Source organism: Macrosteles quadrilineatus, unplaced genomic scaffold (assembly GCF_028750875.1).
Source record: "Macrosteles quadrilineatus isolate MER2022 unplaced genomic scaffold, UCM_ALF_1.0 Scaffold_6__1_contigs__length_79288215, whole genome shotgun sequence".
NCBI lineage: Eukaryota > Metazoa > Arthropoda > Insecta > Hemiptera > Cicadellidae > Macrosteles > Macrosteles quadrilineatus.
In genome coordinates this window covers 63,862,727-63,883,903 of record NW_026542599.1, presented here as the reverse complement: position 1 = coordinate 63,883,903, position 21,177 = coordinate 63,862,727, and the positions used below count along the sequence as shown (strand labels likewise).

The 21,177-nt window shown below is 35.0% G+C and overlaps 1 protein-coding gene across 1 annotated transcript in view; it reads right to left on the bottom strand.

Moving 5' to 3' along the window:
* LOC128997575 (meckelin-like) overlaps positions 1-21,177 on the bottom strand; it is a 42,190-nt gene that overhangs the window by 20,190 nt on the left and 823 nt on the right. The window contains exons 2-8 of the mRNA XM_054423213.1: positions 15,553-15,679; positions 15,207-15,266; positions 13,224-13,430; positions 11,835-11,970; positions 9,226-9,400; positions 8,130-8,348; positions 7,500-7,627 (exon numbers count right to left, since the gene is read on the bottom strand). Of these exons, the coding sequence (XP_054279188.1) occupies positions 7,500-7,627; positions 8,130-8,348; positions 9,226-9,400; positions 11,835-11,970; positions 13,224-13,430; positions 15,207-15,266; positions 15,553-15,679 (1,052 nt within the window). The remainder of the gene's footprint in view (positions 1-7,499; positions 7,628-8,129; positions 8,349-9,225; positions 9,401-11,834; positions 11,971-13,223; positions 13,431-15,206; positions 15,267-15,552; positions 15,680-21,177) is intronic.

The window sequence follows — 21,177 nt, the reverse complement described above, 5'->3', positions numbered from 1 at the left end:
CAACACCTAACACTTGTGTGATGGGGTGTACACACAAACCTTTTTTTTTTTTTTTGACACATGACCATGCTTTTGACACTCTTGCTCCCGAAGGATGCAAGTCATTACCACCGATTCCACCCGGTGCCTCGGTCAAAGGGCGAGCTCCTAATAAAAGTGTTTACGCCCCACCACAACACAACAAGGCCCTTTTCCAAAACTGCCAGGCCAGAACATTTCCAAGAAACCAATCCATCCACGGCTCTTAAAAAAAAAACAGAACGTGGACAGTGATCGCATCTCTAAGTATCCGAGTCGTGAAACCAAATTTCACGACAAGGCACCCAGGACGCAACCAACTAACCACGCTCTGCTACCAGATGAACCATGCCCTCGAGCCTGCCCCCAGACTAACGAAATGGAAGCGTGATCCATGCGCAGGCCCGAGGAGCGGCTCACAAAACCTTACTTAACAAAATGAGAACCATGGATGGAGGTTCAAGAACAACACGCCATTTGAGAGAAACGAGCTGTAATTAATCATTTAAAAGAATAACACAACAACAATAATTAACAATAATACATGAATTAAATACTCTCAATTAAACTTTAAAAAATTTTGATACCCGTTTACCCTACTAACTTACAATTATTTCATTAATCATTTTCAAATAGGCTAAATTTCAAAAATAAATCTTACTAGCTTTTACCTTTCAAAAAAAAAAACTTTTAAATTAACAAATTACAACAATGATATATATCATGACTCTTTTAATAAATTCATTTCATCTGGTAACTATAGATACTTTAGGGGCCCCAAATTAGAATTCAATAGAATATTTAATAAAATTATAAAATTTAAAAAAGATCAACAAGTAGCCTAAAGAATTTAAAATTTAAAAAGAATAACAATTAATAAACTATGTATAGGCCTATAACAATAATAATTTCAAATAGTCTCTTGGGTTGCTTTTTTTTATAAATAAAATCAAAAAACATAACGACAGTGGGTAACTTGCGGTAGTGCGGTTGGGTTTTGGGCCAGGTCTGGATGTTCAGCACCGGAGGGGGAACCAAGCAGGGCGGAGAGGGGGCCAAGGTCTACGAGGCAGCCATGTGTTACAAATTTCCTCCGCCAAGGTCGAAATGGTCTAGTGCATAGTCCTCCTCACGGGCCCCAAAAGGCGCGCGTGGCGCACTTGAACTACTCCATAACCTCGCAGACTAAGCACAAATTAAAAAACATAATTGACTTTGCATAAAACATGTGCCAAAAGGGCGATGTAAAACGATGGAAAAATGTCTGCGAGGTTAACTAGTTGATTGTCACGCAACCTCTGAAGTGCTTGGCGGTGGGAGTAAAAAGAACAAAAACCCACAGCCTAGTTCGGGGTCGTGGAGTGACAACGAAACACTGAACTAGCCTACTATAAAAAAAGCACTTGAACCATTGATCATGAGTCGTGACATTCGCCCGGTGGAATTAGTCACGGCTCAATACTTAATCCTAAAAAAGTACAAGACATAATCCCTATTGAAAATGTTATTATTCTAATATATTATGTAGAAGGAAATATTCATTCTTTGAGTACAGGGGTTTAGTTAAAAAGTACACTTTTAGCTTATTTTTAAATTTTTTAGTTTTTGTATAGTCCTTTAATTTTGTTGGAAGAGCATTGTAACATTTTATACCCATATACATTGGTTTTTTTTTTTTCGAAAAATCTTAATCTATGGGAAGGTGTTGCATAGTTATTTCTGTTTCTGGTACAGTATTGATGAGAATCCCCTACCAGTGAGACATTATTTGAATTTTGGACAGTATATAATATACATTGATAGATATAATAGCTATATACAGTCATTATGCCTAGTTCTTCAAATTTTTGCTTAACAGAATCATGCCAATCCAAATTTAACATAATGCGGATTGCTCTTTTCTGGAGAATTAAAATTCTGTCTAAATTAGCTTGTGATGTCCCTCCATAAATACTTATACCAAAGGATAAATGTGAGTGAATATGAGCAAAATAAACCAATTTTAGTGATTCAAGTTTACAAAATTTTGATAATCGATAAAGTGCAAATAGGCCTGTTGACATTCGATTTGCCACATGATCAATATAATAATTCCAGCTTAATTTACTGTCTATGTATAACCCTAGAAATTTAGTGTTCTCAATAAATGTTCATCAAGTTATCGATGGCAGATGTTTCTATCTCATGAACAGATTTTCCGCTTACAAGAAGATTAGAATCATCGGCATATAAACAGATGGTATTTCTTGTTGAATTTGAAATAACATTGGGTAATCCATTGATATATGTAAGAAATAGTAGAGGACCCAAAATAGAACCCTGTGGTACACCATGTTTAATTGTTCTCAACTGTGATCTTGTTGTAACCATCTGGTTATGATTGTTTAAGTGTCTAATTTCTACAAACTGTTTCCTATTAGTTAAATATGATTGAAACCATTTTAGTGGAATTCCTACAACCCCTAGTCCTTCCAATTTTTTTAATAATTTATGATGAGATACACTGTCAAATGCTTTGCTTAGGTCCATAAATATTCCAATTACTTTATCTCCCCTATCTACTGAATCAATAATTGACTCAATTATTGACTCAATATATGTAGCAGCCGCTGATATTACAGAATGGTTTGATCTAAAACCGTGCTGCTCTTTATCGAGTAGATCATTACTTTCTAGAAAGTTAACGAGCTGATTATACATAGCTTTTTCATAAATTTTAGACATGACAGGTAACAAGGCTACTGGGCGATAGTTCGAAACATCTAATTGGTCCCCTTTTTTATAAAGAGGTTTTACTTTAGAAATTTTTAATTTATCTGGAAATATGCCGGATATAAATGATGAATTTACTAAGTGTGCAAATGGTTTTTTAAGTGAACTCTGGGCATGCTTTATTACTGTTATGGGAACATCGTCGAAGCCTGAAGATAGTTTATTATCAAATTTGGAAATTATTTTACTGATATCTGTCTCACTGATTGGTTCACATCTAAATTTATTTTGTTTGTTATTTATTACTAAATTAGGTACTGATAAATTTGGTGTATTTATTTTTGGAATTACATCAGAATCAACTACATTGACATAAAAATCATTAAAAGTGTTACATATAACAATAGGGTCATTATATACTTTTGAATTTACCTCTATTTCATCTATGCTCTTCACAACCTTTTTTTTTGTTTTTTATATTTAAATTAATTAAATTCCAAGTTGTCTTGGATACATTCCCTGAGCTCAAAATTTTTTCATCCATATAACTTTGTTTGGCTTTTAAAATATTTTTCTTAAATGCTTTGTTCATTTCTTTAGCTGAATTCACTAAATATTCATTTTTTGTTATTCTCCCTAATGCGCTTTTTTCTATAATTTTTTCCCTCTCTGTTTGTAGCTCATGATTATTCCAAGAGACTTTTTGATCAGTATCTCTACATTTAGTGATAGGAAAGCACATATCAAAGTAATACATGAAAATACTGTTGAAGATGTTAAATTTCAACTCAACTGGTGCAAAGTACACCTCCTCCCAACCTTCCTGACTCAGCATATTTGAGAATTTTTTAAGATTTTGGTTAGAAAATATCCTTACTGTTTTAGTTATTGGTTTATTGTTCATATTTTTATTGGGCAAGTTGAAGGTTAATAATTGAGCATCGTGATCAGAAATTTGTGTGTTTAAACCACTAATTTGCATGTTGTTAGGATAAAAATTAATTAAAACGTTATCAATAGCACTCTCAGTCTTTTCAGTTACTCTAGTTGGAAAATTTACTAAAAATTCAAAATTATGTGAGCCAAGAATATCATTAAGTAGTTTAAACTCATTACAGTTTGGGTTTAGAACATTTATGTTAACGTCTCCAGTCATAATTACATTAGTGTATGTTTTTGAGAGGATTTCCAGGGATACATATAGTTTTGCCAAAAAGATATTAACATCAGAGATAGGAGAGCGATAAACACCAGCTAGCACAAAAGAAAATGAATCACATTTAAATTCTATCAAACAGCATTCAAATTCCTTTTCAGATGTTAACTGATTCATTGACGGTAAATTCAAACTTTTAATTTTGAAATTTTTGGTCTTTAAATTTGTTTTTGATAGTATTATGACTCCACCTCCAGCATTTAAACTACGTGAATAAAAAGTGTTAATATCATATCCGGTTATGGTGAGAAGCTCCAATTCATTACTTTTCATTTTGTGTTCACATAGTACTATTATATCTGGGTCAATTTCTTGAATTGTAGTTTCTAATGGTTCTATTCTGCTCGGTAGATGTTGAATATTAAGGTGAAAAATTTTTAAGATGTGTGATTTTTGTGATATTTTATCGTGTGCTGCTGGTTTACAATTTTTTACTTTATTGGTATATTTTTCGGAGTGTCGGAGTTTAAAGGTAGGCTGTGTTTATGGGCCGTGTGAGATTGAGGGATGTCTAGGAAGGCTATTTGGGATAATTTTTCCACTGAAACGACACCATCATCAATATCACACACACTATTACTCTGCTTTTTGGTTACACTTTTTGTCACTTCACTGTAACTCAGATGCCCCGGTGCTACTGGTGGGCTGGCAGGTGTAGCTGAAAGGTTGTGTGTTCTTGACATCTGTAGATTCTCATTCGTCCAAAGTGGAGACGGTGTTGAGGTTGAGTCAAGTTCAAGCTGCACATTGACGGTCGTTTGTGAAGATGAGGTGGATACCAAGTTAGTTATGATGGGACACTCTGCATCATACTCTGCTTCAATTTCAGCTTTTAAACGTAAAAGGAAATCTTGATGTGTTAATCCTCTCCATAGGGGTCTTTTAGCTGTTTTCTGTTCATAGGAAACAATGCACATCAGCTCCTGTGGATTTCTGGAATTTCACTATGTGTCTTGCAAACGTGTGTGGGTGAACAAGATCTCTTACACATCCAATTGCTGAACAGAATAAGGTCTTTAATCCCTGGGCTTTGAAGTGATCCTGGAGTTTCTTGAAAGCTAAGCTATAGTCCTCTGGAGTGGGCTTGTCAAAATATGCTGCTTTTGTTATTAAACTATAAATTTTTGATCCACCTGTAATACTCTGACAAGCTAGATGTTTTGAAATGCGATCGGCAAGTAGGGGTCGTCCAAACTGTTTACGGAAAACAACTGCCACTCCCGCCGACATATGTCTGTCTTCTGATATGGAGTGAGCGAAACCAACTGTTTGGTCAGTTCTGAACTGATCTATAACCTTATTCATATCAGTATTGCAAATTTTGATTTTACTGTTGAGTGTTTGTTGTGGAGATGGAACTGGCTTGGTTGTCTGCAATATAATTTCTTCTATTAGATTGTGTTTTTAGGAAAAAGCATTTAGCTTGGATTAAATAAATAAATATAGGATGGAGAGGACACAGCTAACTCACCTGATGAAAGGTTGCAGATGAGTCAAAGAACACATAAAATCACACACATAATTTACTTAATATTTCGCCTCTTTCAGAGGCTTCTTCAGAAGTAGGCCTAGATGGTAGTTACAAAACAACAGTTTAAATAGGATGACACAGTTTGAATTCAAAATGTCTGACAGGTTGTCCAACTGTCATGCCTCATTGGGATAGTTGATAGTATGAGGTTTGTGTGTTTTGAGTCCCTGATTGTTTTTTGTATTCCATCCATTAGTTTCTTGATTCCAGTATTCTCAATATTATTGGCACCACCCATAACCAATAGGTAATCTTTTATATTCAGGTCTTTGGTAAGTTGATGTTGTTCTTCTATCACTTTGTCAAACTGTGCTCCAGGTCTGATAAATGCACACACATTTAGACCATTCTTTTTTTCTATTAGTTCACTTATTCTCTTTCCGTGACTATCAGCAAGAATAATTAGTTGATTTTTGCTATTTTCTACTAGTTTTTTGCTGTGTTTTCTGGCTTTAGGTGAGTTATTAGTTACGTTGAATTTTTGCTGCTTCTCTTGATGTGGTAATGTAATGTTGGTATTTTTTTCAAGTGAAGGTACAGGCTCCGGAAGTGAATTGTCATCTGTTGAAAGTTAGCTATATGGGTTTGTACAGATTATGCTATCATCAATTGGTTGTTTAGCCTTTGTTTTGGATTTAAAGTTAGTCTGCCACAGAGTTTCATTCCTATTATTTGGGTTAACAGTTGGGTGGCAACTATTACAATTCTGGATGTTGGACCTCAGATTTTCAATCTGGGTCTGCAGTTCATTTTTGTCTCTAGACAAAACTTCAATTATACCTTGAAGGTTTTTATTTTCTTCTTTGTATTTATTTAATTCTTGTTTGAGTATTTGGGTGTGGAAGTCATTAGTTTTGCTAATGTTTTCATTAATTAGAGGATTTTCTGGAAGCTGGAAGCTACATGTTTCTGTAGGGACACTTCGCTGGCATTCATCATCTGAACGTTTTAGAGTATTTTCTGATGCAGCTAAGTCATCAAGAGAACAAAGTTGCGTTTCATTAGTTTTTGTCACCTTTGGTTCTGTACTTCGTCTAATTAGATCAAGTTGAAGCTTTTTGCTTGGTGTAGGTATTGGTTTAACAGATGGGGAGCTAAAAGTTTTTACAGTTCTATTTTCTATCTCCCATGCCTTTCCAATCTCTATCAATGCAGTCTTATATTGGTCTTTGTGTTTCTGTGATATCGATTCCAGTGGGCATTTAAGCTTATTTTTGTGGTAGTGCATCCGATCAGTCCTGTTTACAAAGCTTGTTTCATTTGTCACAAAAAATAAAACTTCATATTTAACAATAGTTTTATAAGTGTAGTCTTATCAATATTTTGTACTCTGGCTGGCCAATAAGGATATCCTTTAATCTTAGCAAAAACTAAGTTGCCTACTTTATATTCATTTGCATTAGAAGGTGAAGGCATTTTTATTTACTTAAATATCTATGCTTGGTCTTCAATAATATAAAACTGCTAAGCTGTTTAAGCCCAAGGACAAAATCAAAATTAGTAAGTAAAGTTATAAAAATAAATCAGTACGGTAAATAAATAAAAATAAACTGCTTTTCTTAAAATAATACAGGGAAGTATATGGTGCTGAAAGTTTATAATATTCCAGCTCAGTGGAAGTTCAGGTGAAGGGTCAGTTCTCAAATCACGGTATCCAATTTGATGATTCTGTGTTAATCAGTGTTGTTGTCATTACTTAAGTTCTTGAACGAGCAAACATTTTTTTTAATGTATAGCTTTTTATATATGTCTGTTTAATGTATGTAAGTAACTTTATGTAATGAAATTTTATCTTAAATTACTTTTTCACTACTGAGACCCACATTTTATTGTGTTAAAACTACCATTCCAACCATGTTTATTGCATTTGTGGAAATTTTTACTAACAACAATAAAGATTTTGATTCATAAAAAGGAATAAGTGATACTTTCCAAAATAGGGCATGTTATGTATTGGTTTGTTAAGGATTAACCAAATAGTTATTGGTGTTTCGGCAGTTTGGCACCACATAACAGACCTACCTGAGAGCTGCATCCTGACTGACCCAGTCCCCGGGACACAGTTGTAGACTGGAGCCAACAAAACGGACGACTCCTCCATAGCTGCCGTTGACCTGCCACTTGACAGCTGTTAGGTTGATGAGACTCAACTGACAACAAAAACATAACAACAATCATCATAACCTCTGTGATCACGAAACCAACTCATGTATTGGAGAGAGGCAGAAATAGACAATAGACAATTTCTTATTGACATATTTTTTTAGGATAGTACAAGCGTCAATAATTACAAACAGTTGCAATTTTTTACAAAGATTTTTTATATATATACAGGGTGTACCACTAAGATGTCCCTATTTTTGAATTAATATATTAGACACACTGAACACTCTACAAACCTGAAACTCAACAGTCCTAACATGAGAATTCTGACACATTAGGACAAAATGGCGGGATATCAAAGAAATAGTCCATTTCAAGTTTTATTCCCATTCTATCTGGAAGAAGGGATTTACAAGATTTAGAAAACGTAGTCTCTTGAATAAAGCTCTTTTCATTTCAATACAAACTATTAACAATGTCATCACATCTGTTTTTATTGTCAACTCAACAACTATATAATTACACCAATGTAATATACAGTTTAATTACCTCAGAATACGGATGGAGACTATATCTGGTGGATATTTTGCGTCGGTTCAGCACAGTAGGGGCGTCGCCATCCCCATAGTACAGCCAAGGGTAAGGCTCTTTGTCTGAGCTGGGGATGTGTTTGAAGTCTCTGAACAGACTACAAACAGGACCGTCCCTGTAGTGAGTCAACACACACATGTTGGCTACAGACTGGCATGCAGAGCTGCGTCTCTGGCTCTGTACAAAACAGACACTTGTCCTAGCTTTCATTAAATCATTGACTTTTGAATACTGCAGCAGACATTCTGTCTATGAGATAGTTTATGTGACATGAAATATACTATAGCTTACAACAAGTTGTTCAATTAGTTTGACGTACTCAACATGAATCAGTAATTTACCTCAGTGCTTTCTGTCGGTGGCTAAATTCAACTACCTCAAAAAAAAAAAAAAAAAACTGAAGAGTTAACCTACCTCCTATTCAAAAACCGAAGAAAACTTTAACAAGGGGATGGAATGTCTAGTTCTACTATATCAATAGCCAAGGATTAAATCCACACCAAAAACTGTTGACTATCTATACGTAGACAAAAGTCAACTTCAGTATCCAAAATTCAATGCTAAAACTATGTTCTTTAAGGCTTATAAAGATAGCTCAGTGGTCCACAAAAGCTTTGTGGAATGTTATCCCCTGATTTAAAACATTAAACGAAAAGGTATTTCAAAAAGTCTTCTATCAAAATTACAATATATTTTTGAATTCCGAACAGCTAAAATTTTACCATCCAAGTAAATAATTTCATTATTAATAATTGTTGGTACAAGGAACTTTTGAAATATTGTAAAAACTAAGGGCTCTTTTGTCCAAATGCTTCTACATTTAAAGGTATAAAAATCAACTGGTTACTCTGCATTTAAGTGGTGCAATATTAGAACGCTGTGCTTGAGTAGTTAAACTTTTCGTCACTACTGGCGAGGAGTACTAGTGCTACAGACTCTGTCATATTCAAGGTAGTGAATTGTTTACTCCTTTGGTAGATTTTTTACCTACTGTCTCACAAATTCAATGCTAGTTATACTTAATTAGTTTATGACTATCTAAATAGTAGCCTACCTTGCAAAGGTAAATGTCCCTTCGCAGATGAGTTTTGAGATGAGCAGACTGCACTGACTTGCCGGAGAGCGGATAGTCGATGGTGTAAGTCGCAGAGTCGTCCGGCCAGTTGGTCAACTCACTGTGAGGTACACACACATCCCGACTCAGCTGTTCATGAGTGCCTGACGGACAGCTGGGGAAGAAGACATTAGTAGGGTATACACTTATACTTAAATATTTTTTGTTTAACTGTACTGCCCTACAGTACAAGTAATTTGATCAAATGTAGTTTAGTGTTTTGTGGCAAAACATATATTCTGTACCATAATAAATGAGTGAACAAAGTGAACGAATCTATGTATCGTGTATAGCGGGGACAGAGATTAGTTGTCCGCTTGTCTGTGTTTCTGTGTGTTAGGGTAAAAAACTGAATAACCGTTGCACAAATAGTGTTCAAATTTTGCACAGATAATTATGACACCACTGGGAATACACCATTAGAATTCTAGACGATTCCGCTCCGTTGTATTTATAAAACCAGAAAAAATACATTTTTAAATCTGACTAAGAATAACATTAGAAGCTACCTTATTATTCTTTTTATTTATTTACATTTTGCGACCAGCAATTTTGTTGTCTACTTTAGACAAAGAGGACAACTTTTTCTCAAAACCTTTTCATTCATGGTAAACAGTTTGACATCTATGAATATATGCCCTTATAATTCTACAACTACCAGAATTATAAATTGAACTTCACAAAATTAGTCGGCAGTTATATACAGATTTTGAACAGTATTAAAACTCACCTTTACATCACAAATATGTATGTATATATTTACTAAGCAGATTTTTACATTGTTAAATTTCATGTTACAGTATTATATTAATCTATTTTTATACTAAAATGCTATGGGGCAAGGGAGGGAAACAGGTCCATGTCATAGGAAGTGGTTAATGAAATGGTAAAGGTGAGCAGTGCGGAGTGTGGGAACCCTTTGTGACAGTTAGATTAATGTATCTGCAATACTAAAATGCTATGGAAAGGGAGGGAAACAGGTCCATGACGTAGTAAGTGGTGAAGGAATTAGTCAAGGCAAGCAGTAGAGTGTGGGAACCATGTGTGGCAGTTAAATTAATGTATCTGCAATACTAAAATGCTATGGGAAGGGAGGGAAACTGGTCCGCGTTGTAGGAAGTGGTGAAGGAAGTGGTAAAGGGTTCTGATTGTGGGAACAGTTTGTGGTAGTTAGAGTAATGTATATACAAATTGACGTATTTGAGTAAAAATGCTATGGGAAGGGAGGGAAACAGGTTCACGATGTAGGAAGTGAAGGAAGCTGCCTCTTTTACACTGTATTGCGGCAATTAGGTTAAGTTAGATTAGTTCAGTTTGGCTTCGTTTTGTTTATGACGGGCCTTATAACAAATAAGGAAACATTTCTAAAACAAACATTGATCAGTTAAACTATTGTGTATAAGTTTAAAGAGATGAATTTACAAAAGACATTTTGAACAGGAACGATGGATTTACCATTACCACCTATCGATAATTGTTGGAAATCTACCTCAAATTTTACCAATGACATCAGTTACGAGACGTTATGTTTGTTATTAACTGATATTTTGTGGATTTGCTCATACAAATAACATTGTGTTCACCAGTGACACCGGTAAGTGCGGATGGACTCGCCCATTGTTGCGCTCACGTTCACTCACCCCGTTACGCTGTGACGGCCTGGCACATTTGCCTCATTTTGTTGTAATTTGTTAACTTTGAGCTTAAGCTGATTGGCCTTACTCCCTAAACCTGGCCCGTCGGCTATCACCGAATATTTGCTAGGTTGATGTGTCAACCGTATTTAGCAATATTGAATTTTATTTAACTTCACATAAGTCTCCAAGTGAACCTTAAAACTCATATTCCAATTCATTTCATTGTTCTGTAGCGCTACAATAATCCTAACCAGACGTCGTGGCTTGGCCGGATATGCCTTAGAATGTGCTGACTTTGCATGCACGTGTGTCGCGATAAACAAGCTTTGTGTGTAACAATGTTACACTTCTAGACTCAGTTCCCCGCTACAATTAGTTTCATTAACGCATGCTGTGATCGTTTGGATGCAGCACCGTACAGACAACTGTTCTCACATTGAATTATGGGCTGAGCGCTCAGCGTGCGCTGATTGGCCGATGACGGTCATGTGACCACGCTGACGCTTCCGCTTGGGCGATGCTGATGCCTTAGATCGTGCCGGAATGTAGCGAACGACGGTAGGGTCCGCGCGGGCGGTCTCCCCTTTCATTTGATCTTACTCCTTTCTTTTATAAATCCGTGTACGTTTTTGAATTCATTAGTGTAATTCATATTTTATTCTGCCAGTCGCGGTTTGCTTTGTAAATTGTGATGTGTTATTTTTAATCGATGAAATTGTTAAAGATTAATTTCTAAGTAATAAAGTGTTAGTTGATCCCTATTCGCTTGTTTTAATATTTGTTCTTCCTGCTCCCAACCGCTACGAAGACTACAAGAGAGGCCGACTGTGACAACGCGCAGAATAAGCGTACTAGTAACATTTATCCAGTATGATGGTATTAAAATTTGATGTAAAATTATTCAATCCTAACCTGCATGAGCCGTTACCGCTGATGTTTAATGTGAAGCAAGGTGTACAAACAGTTCCGTCAGCTGACGGTCGGGTACCCTGAACACATCTGACACATCTCTGCTGCGGCAGCAAAGTGCCGTTAGTGTCTCGATCAACTGCAAAAAACAAAGACTTATTACATCTTGACTTGGATTAAGCTTACCCAAAGGTAATATTATAACTATCTCTCTTAATAACTATCTATTTCAAACATGGTACCTACTAAAAAAATTGAACAATAAATAGGCTATTGATAATAGAACAAAGAATCTAAGCTAAAACACTAAAAGCAGCTATAATTTTGCAGAGATACCGCTACTTTAGTACTCTAGTATATGATAAAGATTTTTTAGAAAAAAAGGAATGTGCTGTATGATTGGAATGTGTACTATACCATAGACAAAAAGAATTAAATATAGACTGTCAGCCGTGCTGCGGTTACCATGGTTACCGTAAGTTCGGGCGCACACCGCTGTAGTTTACAAAGCGCGTACGCTGTAACTACCGTGGCGATCCCAGCGGTGTGCGCCAGAACCTATGGTAACCGCAGCACAGCTGACGGTCTATATTTAATTCTTTTTGTCTATGACTATACAATATAGTGTTACACAAGTATTTGAGAGGATTAGGCCATCATTTGGTAATAGAAGAATAGGATCTATTTATTTGATGAAGGGCTACGGTATTGAAATATCCAGTTTAACCATCTGGACCAATTTATGAATTAGCAATGAGAGGAACGGGGGTTTATTGGGGGTTTTATGGGGTAAAAATGGGGTTTTCCCATTTTGACCCTAAAAACAAAAAAAACTCAATTTCTTTCTAAACCATTATGTAGAGCTTAAAAAAAAAATTTTTGTATAGGCTAGTGAGGCGCTGTTGTATGCCTAACAGTTGCGGAGAAAATAAAAAAAGTGTAATTTAAAATTTCCATGTTATTCTTATGGAGAAAATGAAAACTGTTGTAGTTTACTTGTTTATGGATACCGTATATGTCGATAAAATTTGCCAAATTTATTTGACGTATATGATCAAAAAACACTTTTTACCTTCCCCGTATCAGCATACCTAAGCAGTCGTTAAATCTAATGTTATTTAAATAGGGAATAAATATGTCTTAGGCCTATTTATGGAAATATTTTAATAAAAATGTAATCAGCCAAGTTTAAATTCGCTTAGTCTGCAGGTTTGCTGCGGCGGGGGTATTTGTGTATTGACTCACATAGATTTTATTGTTTGCAATCTTTAATGTTAATACAGAATTTTATTTAATATTTTCCAAAAGGTTGAAACATTAAAACCAAAAGAGATAACAATTTCTCCCTTTAGACCATAACTACTTAAAATAAGAACAGCTTCACAAACATACCTAAAATCTCATCAGAAGAACAGTTGGCACAGCCTGAGGCGTTTAATGCATTTTTTATTGTTGAGTTTAAAGTTTCACTGGAACAAGATATGCAAAATCTCCCATCTTTTGTTGCTACTTTACCAGCTCCACATGGGATACAGTTAGGATAATCTTCTTTGCCCCATTTCACTTGATAGCTCAAGCTGTTGCATACACAAGCTAATTCTAAAAAGAGGACAATCATAATATTAATAGGCCTAATATTATTTATTGGGGAGCGAGCTCTAGTGGTTAGAGCGTGGAACTCCGGTTCCTGGGGCCCCGGGTTCGAATCCTGCCAAATCAACAATGGATTTTATCTAAGTGATAATGCCGTAACCCCTTAGATCTAGCCTGAAGTAATGTGAAAAACAATTCCGGGCTCGTGCCTAGCGTCCTAGAAAAAAAAAATATTTATTACAGTAGGTACTAGGCTAACTTAACATCTGTGGTGAAGTTTGTTATGCATAACATGTGACAATATTGAATGAGACTGGAAAATACATTCAATTGGAAAATATATAACGTTCTTGAAATGAATGGTAAGGAGGATAGTCTTGATTGGCTTGAGAGTGGTAAAGGAATGTTGGAATATTTCTTGATCTAAGCAAAGCCTTCGATTGCCTCAGCCATGATCTCATTCTTAAAAAATTGGAAAGACTAGGATTTCAGGATAGGACATTATCTTGGTTCGCAAGTTATCTGAGAGGACGTGAGCAGCTTGTTGAAGTTAGGCAAAAGACCAATGGAAAGCTATCCTACTCCAGATCGTCTTTGCTCCCCATCTGTGTGCCACAGGGCTCAGTTTTGGGACCTGTCCTTTTCACACTGTTCACGCTTGACCTTCCTTTACATACAGAGAACTTCGGAAGAGCAATAATGTATGCTGACGATACTGTTTTATTATCTTCCAGTCACAGTATAGAAGATCTTGAGGTAGCTTCGTTCATCTCCTTGGAACTAGCTATTGAATATACTGCTCTGGAAATGATCTCGTATTCAACGAGACTAAAACTAGGCAGCTCAACATGGGAAAGGAAAAAGAAAAAATATCAGAACTTCCAAACATTTCATCTGTTGAATCCGTTATAAACACATTGGAATAATATTAGACACCAATCTCAGATGGGACGAGCACATCGACAGCTTCTGTCAGAAATTAAGCAGCAGTATATATGCTTTAAGACGCATTAAGCTATTACCTCATATGATGCAGTAAAAACCGCCTATTTTCCTTTACTGGACAGCCACATTAAATATGGAGTAGCTATTTGGGGCGCCACTGCTGGGAAAAACCTGCAACGTGTGTTAGTTATGCAGAAAGAGGCTGTTCGTATTATGGCGGACTTAGAATGGAGGGCGAGTTGCAGACCAGCTTTTGTAGACCTAAAGATATTAACACTAATTAAATACTTACATACTTGTAAGTTGTCATCATGGCCTGCAAATCAAGATTACCACGGAATTATAATAATAATGTTCACCAGCACTTTACCCAGCAAGCCTGTAATTTTAATCTACCTACACACCACAGTAGAAGATATGAGGGTAAGCCTTCTTACATCTGAGCCAAATTTTTCGACCATCTGCCAGCTGAAATCAAGAGTTCCAGTCCTGAGAAGCTGAAGACAGTACTCCGGGATTGGCTGCTCCACCATCCTTTCTACGGCATTGGAGAGTTCTTGGACTGGTGAGCTTTGTAGATATATTATTCTGAAAGACACTCTCGAAAGAAGTTTCTGTAATACTGTAATATAATTGACGCAATTTTCAATCTTAACGATTTGTAAATAAAGATCTCTCTCTCTCTCTCTCTAAGTACTGTAGGCCTAATTAATTTACCCTAGGCCTACCTACATTTATTAAATAATGCCAAAATATAACATAATTAATCCTTTTTTTAAGCAATTCAGTGAAAACTTGCAAGATCTAAAAGTAAATAAAACTAATTCATTAACTTACTGTTTGTAGCCGGAACTAAATTCTTGGTGGAACCACAGTGCACACATTTCAAATTGTTGACTGAAAAGTAATCACTCTTATTGCAAAAAGAATTATTTGGAAATTGTATTAATTCACTGGAGTATGTTTCTACTGTTAAAAATAAATTTAATGTTGACAGCACAAAATACACTGAGATTATTTTCAATTCTGTATAAGTCATTTTTAATAATTTCTTAAACACCTGCAATCACTTTTAAAATTATATCACCTCATCTAGGGTTAATTTGTATGAAACATAGATTTATTCGAACTTTTTTGATTTACTGTTGTCTGGATCTTCTTTGACGAATAGCACCACCATTACCTATTATCGTTGCATTGTTTTTATTATGGTTTAAAATAAAAATACCAAAAATACTGTATCCTTTATTTTTATCAACAAAAATTGAAACTGTAAATAATACGATAATACTGTAATGCTTTTGTCTGCACTGTTTTTGTTTTGTTTGAGGTCTTTGTTGCCATAGCAACAATATTCAATGAGAGCATAGAGTAAATAGACACCTATATAGTATTTTATCTGTTAATATCGTTGGTTATAGGAGACTTCTTTCATAGATTATGAAGATGAAGCTCAAGCATAATAAATAAGTACCATAGGTATTGATTTGTAGTACATAAGAGTAATAATATACATCCATCGTAACAATATCCTAGGCATTGACTTTTCATACTAAAATAAAATCTAAAGCCTTTTTTACGTATGTTTCACCACAGAATTAATTGAGCACAATTGGTGGAAGGAAAATATGTTCTTACCCCCCTAGTGCATGTTACTTTATGGACTACTCATTGGATCAAGAGGAACAATTCCTCATCAAGTCGAGAAATTTTGGAAGAAATTCAATTTGGAAAATCAAGTGCTATATTTAATATCTTTAACATCCATACAATTTCCTATAAATATTATAAGAAACCACCTATATAACAATTATCATAATTAGGTTTAAGTAAACTTGCAAAATTTAATGTAATATTATTCTTTGTTCTACAGCAGACTACAATGTGTAGTAAGTAAGATTTCAATTTTTTAAATAAATTTGAATTTATATATATATATCATTATTTATTTATTACAATGTTATTTATCTTATTGTAAGCATGGTAAGCGTGGGGTCCCAGTTTATCGACATCCCAAAAGATCGACACTGAAATAGTCCCACTTTGTCGACAACTCAAAATGTCGACAGTGTCGGTAATATGGGATGTCTGTAAAGTGGGATGTCGGTTATGTGGGATGTCTGTTATGTGGGACGGTTGTGTAAATTTTCCCACTTTATCGACACGCAAAATGTCGACAAGCAAAACAGATCGACAAAGAGCGGGAGATTCAAATTGAAGGTGAACAGCTCTTGCTGAACAGATCGTTTGAGTATAATGAGAGTCGTTCTTTTTTAAACTCCGAACGACTTCTATTCACGGCGCTTGCAGTCTCCTTCAAATTTGTCAATGCTATCTCAACTATCTTGTGTATATAATATGTGTTCTGCCGTTTGAAGGCTTAAAATAATTTGACACTAGTGTACCTGTTGCTCGAATTCGAGCAATTGCGGAGCATTGCAGGCGACTCAAAGATTATGGAAATACTTACGATCTACACAACAGTTAGATATCAAAATCTTTTGTAAATATCTTATCTTTTTTCAAAAAGCTGATCTTGTTTTTTTAATGTTTTTAGTGTAAAAAAAATATTTCTATTTCTTTTACCTGGATGTGTTCTATGACTTTTTCTATGTTTCCATTGTTTGCAAATCGGTTACCTATATCAATGATTGCTCAAGAAATGTAGCACAGTGTTAATTCAGTTTTATTTTTAGCCTATATCAAATTGTCCAGGATTTCTCGCTCTTTTCCGTTGTAATAATTACACCAATCCAAGTTTCGTCTACAGATGCAATTGCCAAAGAATATCACCTAGGTACGTACAATCTCCAAGAAGTGGTAAAAAAAGGCAGAAACCAACCCATACAATAGATATAAGTTAACTCCATAAGTGATATTAGGATTTTCCACTGATTTGGTAATAGAACATTATATTGCAAAACATGACACGATGCAGAAGAAAATCAATTTTAAAATCAGAAAAATCCATTACAAATGCTGTACTTTATTTTGACAAATTCAATAAATCACAATTTAAATATTAACAGCTGTTGCATTAAAAATGCATATGGTCGTAATGTAAACAAATCTGAAGAGGGAACTTTAAAGGCCTCTGGGGCAGAGCCCCAAGGGAATTTACCTTGTTTCTCTTTTGATGGCTCATCTACAGACCAAGACCTTTCTTTAGAGACCCCTACCAAGTTTCTACGCCCAGCCGTTCTCTCAAATTAGCTGCGACAAAAACCCCGTTTTTCCTCCATAAGAATAACATGGGATGGGAAATTTAAGGCCACTGGGGCAGAGCCCCAAGGGAATTCACCCCGTTTCTCTTTTGATGGCTCATCTACAGACCAAGACCTTTCTTTAGACACCCCTACCGATTTTCTACGCCCAGCCGTTCTCTCAAAATAGCTGTCACAAAGAAAAACAGTTTAAAATTAATATATAGATTTGTCGCACTATGATTTATTGACTGTTTTTTTTCGTGTAAGAAGGTAGTTAAAACGTGCTACCTAGGCCAAACTTTGATAGAGGATGATTATGGTATCCATCCAAGTTTTTTCAATCATACATTTATTTGAAATTATAATGATATAGTACATAGTTTTTTCATTTAACTTGCTAGCTTAAGTGTTAAAACAGATTAACCCAAATAACAATTTTACGTTGTTCATTGTTACACTTTGAAATATTAAATGAGTTGTAGTACATTTGTATCAGCAACTTACACCGGAAATGAGGAAATGAAAAAACTGCGTTAATTATTTGCCTCTGCAGATGCTTTGATTCTTTTGTTAACCTTTCCATTGCCAATATGGCGATCCATTAAAAGCAATGACAACATAAAATTTTGCAATAATTTCTTTCCAAACTATTTTGTAGAGCTTAAAAACAAATTATTTAGTATATTGAAGCATTATTATGCGCAAACAGTTGCCTAATGGTTACGGAGAAAACTCAAACAGTTTTAAATTTTAAATCCCTATGTTATTCTTATGGAGAATAAGTAAACTGTTGTAGTTAGCTTGTTTATGAACATCTTTTGATCAAAATTTGAAAATGCATTTATTTCATACTAAACTACCTACATGTGAAAAAAAAACTTTAAAACCCTCCCTGTTACAACATACCTAAGTACTTGTTAAACTAATGCAATATTGAAATAGGGAATAATTTTGTGATATTTTAAGGAGATAGTGTAAATCCAATCAAGCAAATGGGAATTCGTTTAGTCTGCAGGTTTGCTGCGGGGGGGTATTTTAAATAAATCATAGAGTTGTTGCAGTATTTAGAAACACACATCAGAACCACCTGTAAACTGTAATGGCTGCTTGAAACTTAAAAACACCTTATCTAAATGCAGTAGGTATAAAGAAAATAATAGTATATGCCTACTGTATTACGTTACTAGCCCGGTAAGCGGTAAGGTGTTTTATCGAAGGCGTAGCCGAGTACGGGATTTTCGTGCGACACAATTTATTTAGGACAGAACATAAATTAGATTTTTTTTTATAAAATATGCCGCTGAAATTAGCTGTTTATTTCAACAGCTGACTAAGTACACGGTAATAGTATATTACGTTACTAGTCCTGAAAATAAGTGTGTTTACCGGACGAGTGTGGTCGTTCCCGTGCGAGACGAAGTCGAGTACGGGATTACCATACGAGTCCGGTACACACATTTTGGACGAGTTACGTACGATAGTTTACGTGATATTTTAAAGGAGACATTTTAGTGTAAATCCAGTTAGGCAAATGGAAATTCGCTTAGTATGCAGGTTTGCTGCGGCGGGGGTATTTTACTCTAAAGTCATAAGTGATTTATTTAACCAGATTTACATAAGTTATGCATTGGTTACGTCAATTACAGAAATACATAAAATATATACAAAATTCCTTCTGCATGCTATACATAAGCTATTTACAATTGGTTAACATTTTAAATTTTGTTTGGAAATTCACTCATTATGTCCATTTAAAAATCTTTACCTTATTCTTATTACCCTCATTAACTCATTTTCGCGTATTCCAATTGTGTTGGTTCGCGGACTCATTCGTTGTAGGTTTACACGACACGTTTGTACAAATTTCATCAGGATCGTATTATTTTTGCCATGAGAGATTTTTTCGCTAATGGTAATAGCGTATTACCTATATGGAACATTCACCAAAATGTTTTTACCTACTACCGTTTTAAATACGACAGTTTTTTAAAGTAGCCATTTCAGTTCAGTTCTTAGAATTGAAAAGTTTCACTTAACAGCTCTTTACTTTCATAACAGCATAGTTGCATTTCACAACATCATGGTTTTTCTCATAACAACACAGGCAACGGATCAATGAGGTTCAAGGATTGAGAGAAAAGAAGTAAAATTGGAATGCTTCGAACGTCAACTAATCAGCTGATCAGTTGACAATTTTAATTGTTGATCCAACTTTTTCCTGTTAATTGTTCCTGTTAATGTGCGAACACAGAATAAAAAATTGCATCCACATTCCATAAAGACCATAAAATGCACAGCTTTCCACTTTTCAAGTTTGTCGCCATTTTGGAATTAATTTGTTTAACTAATTTTGTGGTCTTTTGGAATGTGGATGCAATTTTAAGACTTATTTACTCTTCGCATTCTCGCTAAAAGCCTACTTGTTTAGGAGCTACATGATTTAAATTGTACACCGGAAGTCTCTTTTACATAGGCTGTAACTCCTAAACGAGTGAGTTTATCGAAAAAATGTCAAGAATAAAAAAAGTTTTTAAATTGCATGTTCTATCCGAAAACATGAAAGGGTGTTCCATAATAAATTTCAAAGTTGGCTGCCATTTTCAAAATATAAACTCATATTTTGAAGTGCCACAAAAAATAAAGGAATATCCCTTATTTAATATCCCAATGGTGACCTCCTTGAGTTGATCACCCTGTATGTATCCGTTAGCGCGATAACTCGAGCAAAAATGATCCCATTATGATGAAATTTGGTAAAAACGTGTAAACCTACGTTTATTCGAACGAGTTCGCGAACCAGCATAATCGGACCATGGGAACAGGGGTTTACGGGGGGTTTTATGGGGTAAAATGGGGGTTTTCAATTTTTTCCCCTAAAACAAAAAGTTTGCAATTTATTTTTAAACCGTTTAGTAGAGCTTAAAAAAGAAGGTATTTATAAATTAAAATAGGTTCAAAAATAAGCACAAAATGGATTTAAAATCAATATAATTAATACGCTACATGAAACTTTGTCGCCGCCATTTCTTAACCGATTTTATCCAATGGTGTCTCATTGGAAAGAGCGTGTCGCGTAGATTTGCAAACTGGCCTTACATTTTTAGCCCAAGAGGCTGTTAAAGATCCCATGTTATCCTTATGAAGAACATAATTGTTACATTTTGATCAGCTGTATATTTTAATTGCTGTTACAGTATTTAGTTTTCAATTCAATGAAACGCATTGGGTACATTTATTGATTGTGTTGAAATTAAATATTTACTATTTAAATTAACATTCGTACATATTACAATGTAAAAAATCGAGAAAGCCTGGACAATTTGATTTATTTTACCAAATAAGAAAAATGAACTGACATAGTACTTCATTTCTTGAGAAATCATTGAAAGAACCGATTTGTTAACCATGGAAACATAGCGATATCATAGAACGCCACCAAGTAGAAGAAACAGAGATAAAAAAAGTACAGTACTATCGTCATCAACCTATATAATGAGGAACACCTACAGCACCAATATGAAGATTTCCACTAACAATGAACAAGAATGTTAGACGAAGTGACGAAGTGCTACTATTTTGTAGGAAACATGGACTTAACTTTA